Source organism: Dipodomys merriami, unplaced genomic scaffold, assembly GCF_024711535.1.
Source record: "Dipodomys merriami isolate MVZ:Mamm:240054 unplaced genomic scaffold, mDipMer1.0.p SCAF_368, whole genome shotgun sequence".
NCBI lineage: Eukaryota > Metazoa > Chordata > Mammalia > Rodentia > Heteromyidae > Dipodomys > Dipodomys merriami.
In genome coordinates, this window is record NW_027205248.1 from 525532 (window position 1) to 540896 (window position 15365).

The window sequence follows — 15365 nt, forward strand, 5'->3', positions numbered from 1 at the left end:
AGATGGCCTACTTACTGATGTCCTACTTACTGAACTTTTTTTTTCTTTTGCAAACCTGTCATTTTTGAACCATATATGATCTCATTTCACTATTGCTCGAATAACAAGTTACACTAGTAACTTGGTGGAGGCCAACTTTATTCTTCTAGCCCCATAATTTATTATGTCATTTTTAAGGAGCATAGTGTGCCTCTTAGCCGTTCATTTAATCTAAAAACAAAGCCTGCCAAAATTTTAATTTTTAATTTAAAAATAGTGATTTTAAGTTAAATTTGTTAACTACTATTATTATTATTGTTATTATTTGCTAGTCCTGGGGCTTGAACTCAGGATCTGGGTGCTATCTCTGTACTTTCTTGCTCAAGGCTAGAGCTCTACCACTTTTGCCACACAGCGCCACTTCTGGATTTTTTATTTTTATTTTTTATGGTTAGGTGGAGGGAGATAAGAGTCTCACAGGCTTTACTGCCTGGGCTGGCTTTGAACCATGATCCTCGGATCTCAGCCTCCTGAGTAGCTAGGGTGATGGGCGTGAGCTACCAGCGCCCAGCTAAATTAATTTTTTTAGTCTGAGGATGTATTGGATTAGCAGTGGTCTGGAATTTAGAGAAGAAGGCTATGAGGGAAGAGGGTCTCATAACTTGGCTGAATGAAAGAATATTTACAAGTGAACAAAGAAACTTGAATTAGTGTGACAAATTAAGGTTGTATAAATAATGTGTTTAAAAGCAGCTTACCTATATTCTTATGATTTTGAGTTGATTTAAAATCGCCAGGGGTCTGATGCCTTTGTCTTTTTTCATAATAAACCTCATTGTATTTTGAGATTTGAAAAAGAAATTAATGTTCAGTTAATTGCTGAGTAATTTTACCTTTAGGGAGAAATTCCAAAGAAGGGGTTGGAAAGATGGATTAGGGTGCGTCAGGCAGGGTGGAATAAGATCGCGATGAGGGTTGATTTTTTGGTTTGTGGTTCAGTTTTACCTTCCTATTTGGAAGTTGCTTTCTTGTCCTGTTTTGAAGTCTTGGGCTAGAACCCCTGCCAGTGGCTTCGCTGTGGGCGGGAGTTGGAAGGCATCAGAGTGTCAGTAGGTTGGTGGGCTTCCATTTGCTGTCACGGTGCCGCTCGTCCCGCAGAGAGAGGATGACGGCGTTGTTTTGGTCCAACGCTGTTTTCCCTATTCCACTCACGGTTCTCCAGCAGCAACTTTGAACACTCTTGTCCACTGCAGCAGTCAGCTAGCCTGGCTTACCCTCTCAAACGTGACTCTGGGGGTGGCACGTTGCAGTTCTGCTCAGCCTCTGCCACCTCTTTGTCTCCCGACAGATGGCCTTCCCTCCTGGTCGTAATCCACCGCAGGTTTTCGCAGGGAATGAACACCATGTGTTCACCATGTTGGCTCTGCTTGTGCACTGCCCACTCCTTGGCCGCCTCTCTCCGGGACTTGGACGTGCTCGCTGCTGGCATTCATGTCAGGAAGTGGGTGCAGCTGGAGTTCTGAGTCAGGCACGTACTCATTAGAAAAATGGCAGCCTCCTAAAACCTTCGCTGTTCATTCCCTGCACACCTAGAGTAAAACTGAATTTTATTCCTTTTTTTTAAAAAGAGTCTACTTTTCAGTTAATATCGTGTAGTAAATATTTCTTGGCACTATAATTATTTTAAATTAGCTTTTAAATCTGAATTTCCTGTAATCAGAGGCATATCAGACCACAATGAATTTGCACACAGGGCATTGCATGAGTACGCCTCATGGCACTGACTAATTAATATGATTGTAACAGGGAATTTTTTTTTTTCTGGTCCTGGGGCTTGAACTCCAGGCTTGGGCGCTGTCCTTAATCTTCTTTGGTTCAAGGCTTGGCACTCTACCACTTGAACCGCAGCACCGCTTCTGCCTTTTTCTGAGTAGTTTATTGGAGGTAAGTATCTCATGGACTTTCCTGCTCAGGCTGGCTGTAAACCGCCATCCTCAGGTCTCAGCCTCCTGAGTAGCTAGGATGACAGGCGTGAGCCACCAGTGCCCGGCTTGTCTTGTCCCTTTAAACTTTTCTTGCTCATGTTCCCCTTGTCCATTGGTTGATAGAAATAACATCTTAGGCCTTGAAGAATATGACATGTCTACGTCTGCACACATTTAGTTCTGGGAGTCTACTGTGTATGGAGAGATATGAAAGACACCTGTCAGGCCAAATAAATATTCCGTGTGTTTTGGCTAAGAAATACTGTAATTAAGATAAATATAAACAGCTACTTGTACCTTAGCCTCTGATATGGGAATTAAATTGTCTGTGTTCCTGTATCACTCCTTGCAGAGTATGTTTGGCCGAGAAATAGCAAGAGTGCCACCCACCATCATGTCTGGTCTAAATGAATCTGCCTTAGTCTAGCCGAGCCAGGACCAGAGGCTCTCAGCCTTGGCTCCTGTTGACATCTCGGAAAGGTTGGTTTTGTTTTTTTTTCTTCAACTGTCTTAGCATCACCCCTACCCCTGAGACTACAATTTAATTGGGTCTGGGTTGTGGGTATCATGTTTAGATTTAGAAAAGCTCCCCAGGTAACCCTAGTGTTCAATCAGGGTTAAGAACCAAGAGGTTCTAGAACTTTCCTGCTTCACGATCCCTGTATAGCCCGGCATTTTAACATGATTGTTGAATGGGGTCTTCCTAACTTTTTGCCCAGGTTAATCTTCAGTCATCCTCCTTTCTATACCTGTCCAGTAGCTGGGATTACAGGCACAAGCCACCTGGCCGAGCCCATGGTGGTTCTGTGTTTGTGTGTGTGTGGTGCATAGACACTCGTCTTGGAGTTTGAACCCAGAGTCTGGGCACTGTCCCTGAGCTTTTCTGTTCAAGGCTAGTGCTCTGCCACTTAAGCCACAGCTCCACATCCAACTTTTTGGTGGTTAACTGAAGAGTCTCACAGACTTTGTTGCACAGGCTGGCTTCGAACCATGGTCCTCATGTCCTAGCCTCCTGAGTGGGTAGGATTACAGGCATGAGCCACCGGCACTGGCTGGCTGTTTAAATTTCCTTTGTACTCTGCCTGTTTGGCTGGTAGATGTATTTACCTGACCTTAGAAAGTACTCTGTTGAGCATTTAGGCAAAAATGGATGTCAGTTCATGAATGGACATGTTGAATTGAAACCCCTTTGTGTAACTACTTAGAGGTCATAAAACACACACATGCATACGCACACGCATATATAATGGGTGCCTGTGTTGGCGTGCTCGTGGTGTGGCACCGTGTTATCTGGGGGCACTCTGAGGGTGCTCTGTGGTTTCCTGAGGGGGGGGTTCTGGGTGGCGTTCACAGGATGACCTTTGTTCCTGTGTATTCTCTGCTGCATCATCGCGTGGTCCCATCAGCCTGCCAGTAAGTATGCATTGAGTGCCAGCTGTGAATGCCCAGTAGTGTGCAGGGTGTCAGGGAGTCTAAAAAACAAGGGCAGGAAGAAAGAGAAACAGAGATGCATTTACGAGTTGAAAATTATGTTAACACATACTGTATGATTCGTTTATTATTAGCTTATATTACTATTACTACATTATTATCATAGGGGAGAGTTCATTGTTACATTTTCACATGTTTGTAATATATTCTTATCAATCTCACCCCCCCCCCCAGTGTCTACTACTGTGTGGTTTTATAAGTCTGAAATTTTGGAGAGGTGGAATTCTAGAGTATTTTGGTCCAGACTGGCTTCAAGAATCGAATCATTTTGTGAAAACGAGGTTCAACTGACTCAAGTTCAGCTTGTAAAATCTAAGTAAAATACTGTATATGGAAATTTCCCTTCATCTAGGTGTTTTACATTAAAAAAAAGACAATCCCAGCATTTAAACACTAGTAGACTAAGAAGGTGTTCTTATGTATTAGGGGAAATAGATGGTGTACGTTCATTGATCACTTCCTGGAAGCTGTATACACCCATTCCAGCACCGAATGAAAGCACAAATTACGGAATCAGACTTCTGGCAGCTCTGCTATTTCTCTCTCTCTCTCTCTTTTTTTTTGTCAGTCGTGGGACTTGAACTCAGGGCCTGGGCGCTGTCCCTCAGCTCTTCAGCTCAAGGCTAGCGCTCTACCACTTGAGCCACAGCTCCACTTTCAGTTTTCTGGTGGTCCATTGGAGATAAAGAGTCTCATGGACTTTCCTGCCTGGGCTGGCTTAGAGCCTTGATCCTCAGATCTCAGCCTCCTGAGTAGTTAGGATTACAGGCATGAGCTACCAGCCCGATCAATTCTTTTAATGATTTTTTTCTCTGTGTGTAGGATTCCTGATTTTAAAAAAAAAAAAATCCTTTTCCCCCTGCATTTCTGATATGACAAAGTAAAAAACAATGAAGTAACAATTCAGATTTGGTGTAAATGTATGTATAATCATTACATGGCCAGATCTAGAATTAGTTCCTAGGAGATAAGCCAGCATTTGAATGATATCGAATAGGCTGTGATGTTCACAATTTAGTATAGTTAACATGGCAGAGGGGGAAAAATAGCGTAGACTATTTGGTTCAAATTTTGGTTCACCCATTTCAAGCTAGGTCTGGTGATAAACACCTATAACCCCAACTACTTGGGATGCATAGGTTGGAGCTTCTTCTGGAGACTGGGTTTTTGCCACAGGCAAAAATTTGCCATACTATGTAGAATTAAAAAAAAAAGAATGAGGATGCGGCTCAACGGTAGACCCTATGCATAGCAAGCCGAAGGCCAAGAGTTCAAACCCAGGTCCTGCCTTCACACACGTCCACTGGTCACTTGTAGCCAGGCGTGGGACGCCGTGGAAGGAGGTCAGGAGTTCAGGGCCGCTAGTGAAACCCTTCACAAAAGGGAGTAGGGATGGTTTTATGGGAGGTGACTTCACTCAGATTTTCTGAGTGTTCACTGTGAGGGTGGTTTGGGCCCCTCATGTGCACTCACCGAGGGCTCAGCATGTCAGAGGCATGGGTTCTAATCCCGAGCCCCGCTGCCATAGGTGTGGGCTGACCAAAGCCAGCCACCACGATAACAGGTTAAAAAGACCTTCAGAGCTGTGTAACACTGCTTTCAATCCCATCTTCACCAAGCAGACTGAGGTTTTGGAACTTGTTGCCCGCAGGGGTCACTGTGGTTACGTACTGTGCCCTGATGACGCATACAGCATCTTATTTTGTTTTTTGTTTGTTTGTTCTGTTTTGCCAGTCCTGGGGCTTGAATTCAGGGCCTGGGCGCTGTCCCTGAGCTACTTTTGCTCCAAAAAGCAAGCACTCTACCACTTGACCCACAGTGCCATGTCCGGCTTTTTCTGTGTGTGTGGTACTGAGGGAATCGAACCCAGGGCTTCACGCATGCTAGCCGAGCACTCTACCACTGAGCCACCTCCCAGTCCTTATTTTTTTAAGCCGATACTGGGGCTTGAACTTCAGGCCTGGGTGCTGTCCCTTAGCTTCTTCACCCAAGGCTGGCACTCTACAACTTGAACCATACTTCTACTTCCAGATTTTTGGGGGTTAATTGGAGATAAGAGTCTCACGATACTTTCCTGTCCAGGCTGGCTTTGAACCATGATTCTCAGATCTCAGCCTCCTGAGTAGCTAGGATGACAGGTCCGGCTGTTTTTGGGTAGTTCCTTTGCCATATTGTTTATCTATACCACATTGATATAATGAGAATATTAAGTATGAAGTACTAATGGTATTTAAAAAACAAAACAAAACTAAACTAACTGCAGAGGGGGGTGGTCCATATGCCCCCTCTGGGGTTTGCCGCAGTTGAGTGATTACACGTGGCCACCGTTTCACAGCAGTGGCAGTCATTGGTGTGTCCGTTTGACATTTTGATTTCAAAGATCCCATTATAGCCTTGCTCCAGATGCCGTGAGTTCCTCAGTGACAGGCATAAGGCTCTGTTGGCTGTAGGTGCTCTTATAGATGTCTGGTTAGTATGTCTGTCTGTAGTGCCTCTCTGTGAGCATGCTCTGTCCCTGTGGGGCTGGTGTGTGGGCTGCAGGTTCCTTACAGCCCAGTTCCTGACGCTGACCACAGCTGATGGTGCTGAGTGCAGGGGGGGCTTTCAGAAAGAGACATGTGTTCCATGTAGGTCAGTCTCAAGGAGAAGTGTCCTTTGTCACTGTATATTGGAATGGCCACCAGATTTCTGTGTTCCTCACGGGAGTATGCATTTAGTTTCCTGAATATTCCTACAATTGTAATTGACATTTTCTGACTGGAGTCTCTTTGTGAGGAGCCAACTTGGGAGTGTATAGAAGAGTGTTCTGATCTGGGAATGTAAGAAGATACTTATCTCCTTTGTTTTGTAAGGACAGTTATGCCATCTTCATATGCTGTATTGTCCAGCGTTGCCAGTCCTGTCCATCATATGGTCATTTGTAGAGTCTTTGTTTCTTCTTCTTCTTCTTCTTCTTCTTCTTTTTCTTTTCCTCCTGCTCCTCCTCCTCCTCCTCCTCCTGTTCCTCCTCCTCCTCCTCCTCCTGTTCCTCCTCCTCCTCCTCCTCCTGTTCCTCCTCCTCCTCCTCCTCCTGTTCCTCCTCCTCCTTTTCCTTCTCCTCCTTCTCCTTCTTTTCTTCTTGTTCTTTTGGCCAGCCCTAGGGCTTGAAATCAGAGTCTGAACACTGTCCCTAAGCTTTTTTTTTTTTTTCTTTGCCAGTCCAGGGGGTCTGAACTCTGGGCCTGGGCGCTGTCCCCCAGCTCTTCAGCTCAAGGCTAGTGCTCTACCACTTGAGCCACAGCACCACTTTGTTTTTTTCTGTTTATGTGGTACTGAGGAATCGAACCCAGGGCTTCATAGGGCTTCATGCATGCTAGGCAAGCACTCTACCACTAAGCCACATTCCCAGCCCCATAGTTACTCTTAAGGAGACAGATTTGAAGGAAACACACATGTGCACATACTAATGTCTTGGAAAGAACTCTACTAGCAATAACAGGAATTTACTAAGCTGTCATTAAAGACAGTTCCTTTCTTGTTTTATGGTGTGTATTGTAAGTCTCTAGAATGCACTGCTTACAAATAGCTGGGTAGTTACTTGTTCAAAACTATAGTGTAGAAGAAGGGCTACCATTTGCTGAGCTCTTACACCCACCTGGGATCGTTGAAGTTAATGCTGTCTTTACCTTAGGGGCAAGAAAATCCAGGCTCTTAAGACATTAATTATTCCCCATGTCACCCAGAAGTGTTGAAGACCAGTGTTGTTCCACAGCCTGTGCAATTAGAAGCATATGTACAATAGTAAGACCTGTTGTTCTCAGCCTCAGTCACCTAGCCTTAGTGATGTGTCTGGAATGAAGGTGGGTGCTGAGACAGGTGAACGTGAAACAGTCGGACCCTTTGGCCCTTTGAACTCTTCTCTGGGTTGAGAGAATTGTTTTCTGGTGTTGGTGACAACCTTTCACATATCATTGACATACAATATTTTTTCACATATTTAAAGTATATAAGTTTTTGCATATGTGTGCATCTGTGAAAACTTCATCCTTGTGTCAGAAAAACCCATAATAAAACAAAGATTGGCTGGGGTGACTTAAGTAAGAATTACTATAAGTCTTTTTGCATCTTATATTGATAAAATTTTCTTAAATATACTTCTGTGCTTCAGAAAGACTTGTTTTTTGTTTTTTCCTCCAGTCCTGGGTCTTGAACTCTCTCCCTGAGCCTAGCTGTTCAAGGCTAGTGCTCTATCACTTGAACCACAACACCACCTCCAGCTTTTTCTGTTTATGTGGTACTGAGGAACTGAACCTAGGGCTTCATGCATGCTAGGCAAGCACTCTGCCACTAAGCCACATTCCCAGTTCCAGAAAGACTAATTAATTGAAGACTTCTGGTAGGTGCGGTATTGGTACGTTCTCTGATTTGAATCACCTTAAATGGCACATTAAGTTCTCTGTGATACATTGTTTGTAACAACTGTTTTCACCCCTCCATTTATCTTTTTCTCGGACTGAGAATATCTGACTAGAATACAAAGAGTGACGCAAACACTGGACTGCATGGTTCAGTTATTTCTGGAATGAGAATAAATGGAATCGAGTGTTCTCTTGTTCCAAGAAAGTACATAATTCATTTGTTAGAAGTTTGGCCTCAGTAGAGTTTTTAATATTATCAAAAGTAAGTGACTGTTACTCAGAAGGCTGAGATCTGAGGATTGTGGTTCGCAGCCAGCCAGGGCAGCAAAGTCCATGGGACTCTTGTCTCCAGTGAACCACTAGAAAACTGGAGAGGGTGCTGTGGCTTAGAGTGGTAGAGTGCTAGCTTTGATCAAAAGAGCTCAAGGTCAGCGCCCAGGCCCTGAGTTTAAGACCCATGACTGATGCACACAAAAAAAAGGTATACGATGGATTATGGCAGTGTTCTTCAGATGAGTTATTTTTTTCTGATGAAAACCACAATCTCCATCAGGCATCTGGTGTTGAAGGGTCTTGGTTTGTATCATGGCTACACAGTCTAGGATGGTCATATTTACTGTGGAACAAGCATGTGTGAAATTACCGGTTGATCATGTGTGGAACAGGTTGGGCTGAATCCTAATTTGCAGGCTGCAGATTGGAGGGCCCACAGGCTCCTCTCCCATCTTGAGCTGTTTGGTCTTGACGCCGTGGTCGGAGGCTAACGTGGGTCTTTTGTGTCGGTCCCAGCACATGCAGATGACGATCCAGGCTCTGCAGGATGAGCTGAGGATCCAGAGGGACCTGAACCAGCTGTTCCAGCAGGACAGCAGCAGCAGGGCCGGTGAGCCAAGCGTGGCGGAGCTGACCGAGGAGAACTTCCAGCGGCTGCAGGCTGAGCACGAGCGGCAGGCCAAGGAGCTGTTCCTTCTGCGGAAGACCCTGGAGGAGATGGAGCTGCGGATTGAGACGCAGAAGCAAACCCTCAGTGCTCGGGACGAGTCCATTAAGAAGCTTTTGGAGATGTTGCAGAGCAAAGGACTCTCCGCCAAGGCCACTGAGGAGGACCACGAGAGGACGAGGCGGCTGGCCGAGGCCGAGATGCACGTCCACCACCTGGAGAGCCTCCTGGAGCAGAAGGAGAAGGAGAACAACATGCTGAGGGAGGTGAGGCTGCGTGCTCCCGCGGCGCTGCCCGCCAGCTCGCGGGTGCCGTGAATCCATGGGCTTCCCTGTGCTGCGAAGCGGGAAGTTCGTCTCTTATGTTTCCATTTACACTGCTTTTCTCTGATATACTCTCTCCTGGGGTGACATCATCTGCTTTCTGTGTTGCTTGGCAACCTCTTCCACCTTGCACATGCACACATGCACGCATGCACCTGATTTCTAGAGGCTCATTTGTTGCTAGAAGGGCACAGAATTTCCTTGATTTGTTACCTGCCTCCAGATGTGTTCATAGGGACAACACAGCAAACCTAGCATCAGAGCAGCTGAGTGCTGCTCTTTTAAAACACTAACAGGAGAAAGCAAGCCTGAAATATCAGTAAGAGAACCATCACCCCGGTTTCTGTGTGTGGATCAAGTCCTTGGACCCAGTAGCGGATATTTGCCCTGCGGTTCCCATGGAAACCACTGCCTTGCTATAAAAGACATGTGATTAAAGTCGCTTGCTGCCAGGGAGGTGTCCAGAGGCCTCACCCCCTCCTAGCCAGTGCAGCAGTTGTATTCAGAATGCCAGAGCGCGCCGTGCCGCTGTTTACACAGGGGAAGGTAGACGAGGTGTGTTGAGGAGGTGGGGAAGGGAGAGCCAGGGCTGGACCAGGAAGTGGGTGAGGACCGGATGGCTTGAAATGCCCCGGGTGTGATAATAAAAGAGCGGGTATCATCCATACCCTCACCTTTGTCCTCACCGGCGGAGGGGTGGGCATTATTGGGATTTCTAAGATGGTCCTGGGAGTTCTACGACGTTCCATCTTCAGAACTGCTCTGCGAACCAACGTTGAAACACAGTTACTGGGTGTAGAGAAAGTTAGGAAAACAGTTCATAAAAACACGAATAAAAAGGAACGCTTTCAGCCAGTATTAATGAAAAGTTCTAGCTTTGCACTAGGATGTATTTGGAGGCATTCCCCCTCCCGTTTTTCCACCAGGAAGTATAGCAGTGGTGAATGATTCTGTATATAGAAAGAAAAGCTTCTCCCAGTAAACCAAAAAGAGTAGCTAAAATTTCTGCTGAGCACCACATTTGTGCTGTGTGTTCCCTGGCTTGCCTGCCTCCCTGCTGTTAGGTATTGTGCTGCTTAGTCTTCTCCTTTGATTGATAGAGTGAGGACATCTACTGGACAAATGCTGAATTACAAGCCAGACAGGGTTTGTGCTTAGGATGGAGACCTAAACTTCCTACCAGTCTGTTGGCAGTAGACACTGAGATGGCCGTGCACTTTCAATCTTCATTCTGTCTGTGCACACAGACTCAGTAGCAGAGCCAAGCCGGTGGCATGTGCTCCTGTTCTTTAACATGCAGCCAGGTGCCCTGTGCTCTATAAAACACAAGTTCACTAAAACACTCTGTAGTTGGCTGGTTTTTGTTCCCGTAGTATTTTAACAAACAAACCTAGCCTTGCAGGTTTGCAGAAATGCTTGAGGAGAAAGTGCTAATGTTGGAGTTGATTCCAGGCGAGGGCTTCAGAAACGGTCCTAGATGGGGAATGTCTGTCATCCAGTGGCAATTGGACGATATAAGCAGATTAGAGGGACGAAAGATACAGAGAAGAGAAACACAAAATGCACACTGAATCTACAGTAAAAGGAGGTAGAGACCAGGGCTGGGAAGGTGGCTCAGTAGTAGAGCCCTGGGTTCGATTCCTCAGCACCACATAAGCAAAAAGAAAAAAGCCAGAAGTGGCGCTGTGGCTCAAGTGGTAGAGTGCCAGCCTTGAGCTGAAGAGCTGAGGGACAGCGCCCAGGCCCAGAGTTCAGGCCCCACGACCAGACCAAAAAAAAAAAAAAAAAAACAAAACACGATTTTGTTTTTAACTTATTTTCTAACTCTAGCTTATTTCTTATATTGGTGATAGAAAATGAACTATCTCTCATAGAGTATGTTGACAGTGTGACAAAATCCATGTAATTCTGCATCTATTGCAATTTCCCCCCCCTTAATCTTCTTTTTCTTTGCTCTTGGGGGTAGGAGGAGGGCCTCTCTGTAGCCCGGGCCGGCCTGGCATGTGAGGTCAGCCTGCCGCAACCTCCCTCGAGTGCCGTGATGATAGGCAGAGACCACTGTGCCTGGCTAATTCATTTTTAATGGAGGTTTTTCAGGCCACTGGGAGTGTCACAAAGCTGTTGTATGGAATGTTCTTACACTTGTGTGAATAGCACATTCGCTTGAGTACAGTCTCTTCCCTGTGCATGAGTCAGAGTCCTGGTGTACGTGGTGGGAACTGCAGATGGGCTCCTCATGATGGTGATTTGCCTCAAAGTGAGAGGGGTTGCTGTCTCGTAGAAAGACTCCATCCTACGAGCGGTGCAGCTTCTTTCCTATCCTAAGCTTATGGAAGTGTGGGTTAAAAAAAGAGACCCATGAAGCCAGACACTGGTGGCTCACTCCTGTCATCCTAGCTACTCAGGAGGCTGAGATCTGAGGATTGCAGTTCAAAGCCAGCTCGGGCAGGAAAGACTATGAGACTCATCTCCGATAAAGGGCCAGAAGTGGTGCTATGGCTCAAGTGGTAGAGCACCAGCCTTGAGTAAAAGCAGCTCAGGGCCAGCGCCCAAACCCCAGGACCTGCAGAGAGAGAGAGAGAGAGAGAACGTGGGTCAGGTGCTGGTGGCTCATATCTGTAATCCTAGCAACTCAGGAGGCTGAGATCTGAGGATCGTGGTTGAAAGCCAGCCCTGGGCAGGAAAGTATGTGAGACTTTTTTTTTTTTTCCGGTTGTAGGGCTTGAACTCTGGGCCTGGGCACTGCCCCTCATCTCTTCAGCTCAAGGCTGGCACTCTACCACTTGAGCCACAATGCCACTTCTGGTTTTCTGGTAGTTCATTGGAGATAAGAGTCTCACAGACTTTGCTGCCTAGGCTGGCTTTGAATCAAGACCCTCAGATCTGAGCCTCCTGAGTAGCTAGGATTACAGGTATGAACCACTGGTGCCAGCTACGGCTACCGTGAGATTCTTATCTCCAATTATCCTCCAGAAAACCAGAAGTGGTGCTGTGGCTCAAGTTGTAAAGCACTAGCTTTGAGCTGATGAGCTCAGGGACAGTGCCCAAGGCCAGAGTTCAAGCCCCACAACCAACAGAGAGAGAGGGTGGGGGGAGGGAAAGAGAGGAGAGAGGGGGAGGGGGGCATGTATCTTTGTCTGGAGTTTTCTCACGTGAACGAGTTAAGACACTTGCTCAGCAGCCTCCCCTTTCTCCCTGGGCCCGCTCTGCGGAGGTGACCAAGTGGTTGGCACTCTGGGGTGGATGCCGTGGTGAGATCAGTGGCACGGATGCTTCCAGCATTGAGGGGTTTACTTTCTCTTATGAAGGGGACCTTGTCTGGGACCCCCTTTCTGGGTGAGTTCATGCCTCCAAGTCGCCACCCTAGAGAGGCGACGCTGTTCAGACAGCCTCAGGGTAACCAGCTTGCGTGACGAGGTGCAGGCGGGCAGGCGGGCAGGCGGGCAGGCGGGCAGGCGGGGATGCTCCTACACCCGCCCTGCCATTCAGTGAGCCTGCAGTCCCCATCCACACAGCCACACTCCTCACAAAGGTGGGGGTCGGGAGCAGCTGAGCTCCCGCTCCCTCTCCCTTTAAAATGAGAAGGAAGGAAGCCCTGACTCTCTTCTGCTTCTCTTACGTAGGAGATGCACCGGAGGTTTGAGAATGCCCCCGATTCTGCTAAAACAAAAGCTCTGCAAACCGTTATTGAAATGAAGGTAAGTGAGGCTGGAGTGCCGGACCTGGCTTTGCGCTCAGGTCTCATGCTTCCTAGGCAGGCCCTCTACTACTGGAACAATGCCTCTGGCCCCTTTCTACTTTTTTGTCCTTTTGGAGGTTAAGGTATAAGAATCTTACAAGTCACTCTTTCAAATGTAGCACATTTTCTATATGAGTTTTAGAAAATGATTGGAGATGGAGTGGAAATCATAGACTTAGCTGGGATTACAGGTATGAGCCACAGTGCCTGGCCCTAGCTTTTTGTTCTTATAATGGCTCTTAACGGACAGAGGCATGCCTCCCATCTGTTTAACTTTATCTCCCCTAGGAAGGGTGGTGCCTCGTTTTATATAATGGGCCATGATTTTGTATTTTTGACATCACCAAATACTTGGTTACAGATAAGTACTTGTACGTAAGGACTGTTATGAGAGCAAGCCTCTTAATTCAAGTGAGTTCCTTTTAAAACTTCATCCTGTGCACATCTTTCTCCCTCCTGGATTCCGGGTTCTGTGTGGGTAGATAATCAGCGGTCTTGAATCTCACCTTGGAGTGGTTTAATTGTAACGTTGTTCACATTCACCACAGGTTCCTTTTTGCCTGTTACTTCCTGATCCCTTTTGACTCTGAAAAATAAAACATGAATTTACCTGTGTTCACAGAATTGTTTCTGTAATATCTAACCTTTTGACAAGACGGGTGAATTGGTATCATATCTGGTTTTTGTTGGTGGTGGTGGTTTTTGTTTTGTTTTGTTTTTTTGGTCAGTCACGGGGCTTGAACTCTGGGCCTGGCCGCTGTCCCTCAGCTCTTCAGCTCAAGGCTAGCACTCTACCACTTGAGCCACACCACTTTCAGTTTTGAGTGATTTATTGGAGATAAGAGTCTCTCAGATTTTCCTGCCCCAGCTGGCTTTGAACTGTGATCCTCAGGTCTCATCCTCCTGAGTAGCTAGGATGACAGGTGTGAGCCACCCACGCCTGGTGTTGTTGGTTTTTTATTTTTGTCGGTGGGTTGTGCAGCTTGAACTCAGGGCCTGGGCCCTGTCCCTGAGCCTCTTTGTGCTCAAGGCTACCACTTCAGCCCCAGTACCACTTTGGGTTTCTGAATGGTTTATTGGAGATAAAAGTTTCACGGGGACTTTTCTGCCCAGGCTGGCTTTGAACTATGATCCTCGGATGTCAGGCTTCTGAGTAGCTAGGATTCAGGCGTGAGCCTCAGGCACCCGGCTATCTGTTTTAATTTTGTTAATTTTCTGCTGAGAAATGAGGGGTTGTGGCCCAGAGGGTTTAGTGGATGTTGGGTTGAGATGGTAACGGACATATAGCAGGTGCTTGAGCGAGGGGCCAAGGGGAGGAGGATGGGTGATTGACAGTGGCGAGGCCGGGACGTCCTTATCTCTTCTCCTACCACTTTCTTGCCTTCTGTCCTTTCCTCCTCTGCCCCTTCTCCCTTCTCCTTTGCTCCCCCTTCCTTCAGTGGTGGGGATCAGGGCAGGACTTCGAGTCTTGCTAGGGAGGGAGAGCAGAGGATTGAGGGGTGCGGAAAGGATAGCCAGTAGTTTGGCTGATGAGGTGGGAGGGTGATGACTGAGATACGCTGACAGGTTGGGAGGAAGTGTGAAATCATGGGGTTCTCAGTGAGGAGGATGAGTGCGGCTGGAAGGAGGCCGGGGCGGGGAGGTGGGGGCGGGGCGGGGCTCAGTGCGGTCCTGTAAACCCATGGCAGGAATGGATCGAACCAGACCCCGAGGCCCCTGGGACTGAGGGTCCCGGGAGTCCTGACCCCGCGGGGGACTGAAAGGACGGTTGAGCACTGCAGGAAGGCACCCAATCAGCAAGTTCTTACAGGTGGGGCTGTGCAGGCCCAAAATAGATGTCCCTTTTTAGCTGGTGCCCTTTCATTATCCCCGACTTAGCACGGGGGAGAACCTGGTCCCTTCCTTTCCTTCATGTGCATCTGCCCAGTGTTTAGTCAATTTTAGGAGACTATATCCTGTTACTGGCAGAAAAATTGGCACTCATCTTCAGAGAACTTTAGACAGTGTAAGTGAAGTGGTTCTTTGATGAGCCAGGAGACCAGGTGAGGTGCACTGATTGTAAACAAGTTGGTTAAAATCCTGATTTAAATGTAAATGTTTCTGTGTTAATGCAACACAGTTAAGTTTGCACAGAATACAAGTTTAAATAGATTCGGAGGTGAAGACTTCTGCTGTGACACGTTAACGGCACGGAGATGAGCAAGGCTGGGGTGGGTGCCCCTCCCTCTGCAGGTCCCCCCCTTCCTGGCCCCAGAACCTGAAAGAAGTTGTAGCTGTCTCAGGGCAGAGCCTTAAATTCTTTTTGTCTTCTTGCACTTGAATTATGATAACACAGAAAATCAGCCAAGAAAGCCTTGCAATACAGTGGAAAAGGAAGTCGGTCTCAAGATTGCTTCCCAGAGGAATGTTTTCTCTGAGACTCCAAGAGACATGAGCTAAACTTGGTTCACACTCTCGCAGATCTGTGCTTCAGCAAGTCATGTGAAACCGCGGATAAAGTGCTGTGCGTTC

The 15365-nt window shown here is 47.0% G+C and overlaps 1 protein-coding gene across 11 annotated transcripts in view; it reads left to right on the top strand.

Annotated features, from left to right (window-relative positions):
• Erc1 (ELKS/RAB6-interacting/CAST family member 1) overlaps positions 1-15365 on the top strand; it is a 137341-nt gene that overhangs the window by 27535 nt on the left and 94441 nt on the right. For all 11 annotated transcript variants that reach the window (XM_069988850.1, XM_069988853.1, XM_069988846.1 and 8 more), the window contains 2 exons: positions 8642-9058; positions 12739-12813. In XM_069988850.1, coding sequence (XP_069844951.1) covers positions 8642-9058; positions 12739-12813 — 492 coding nt within the window. The remainder of the gene's footprint in view (positions 1-8641; positions 9059-12738; positions 12814-15365) is intronic.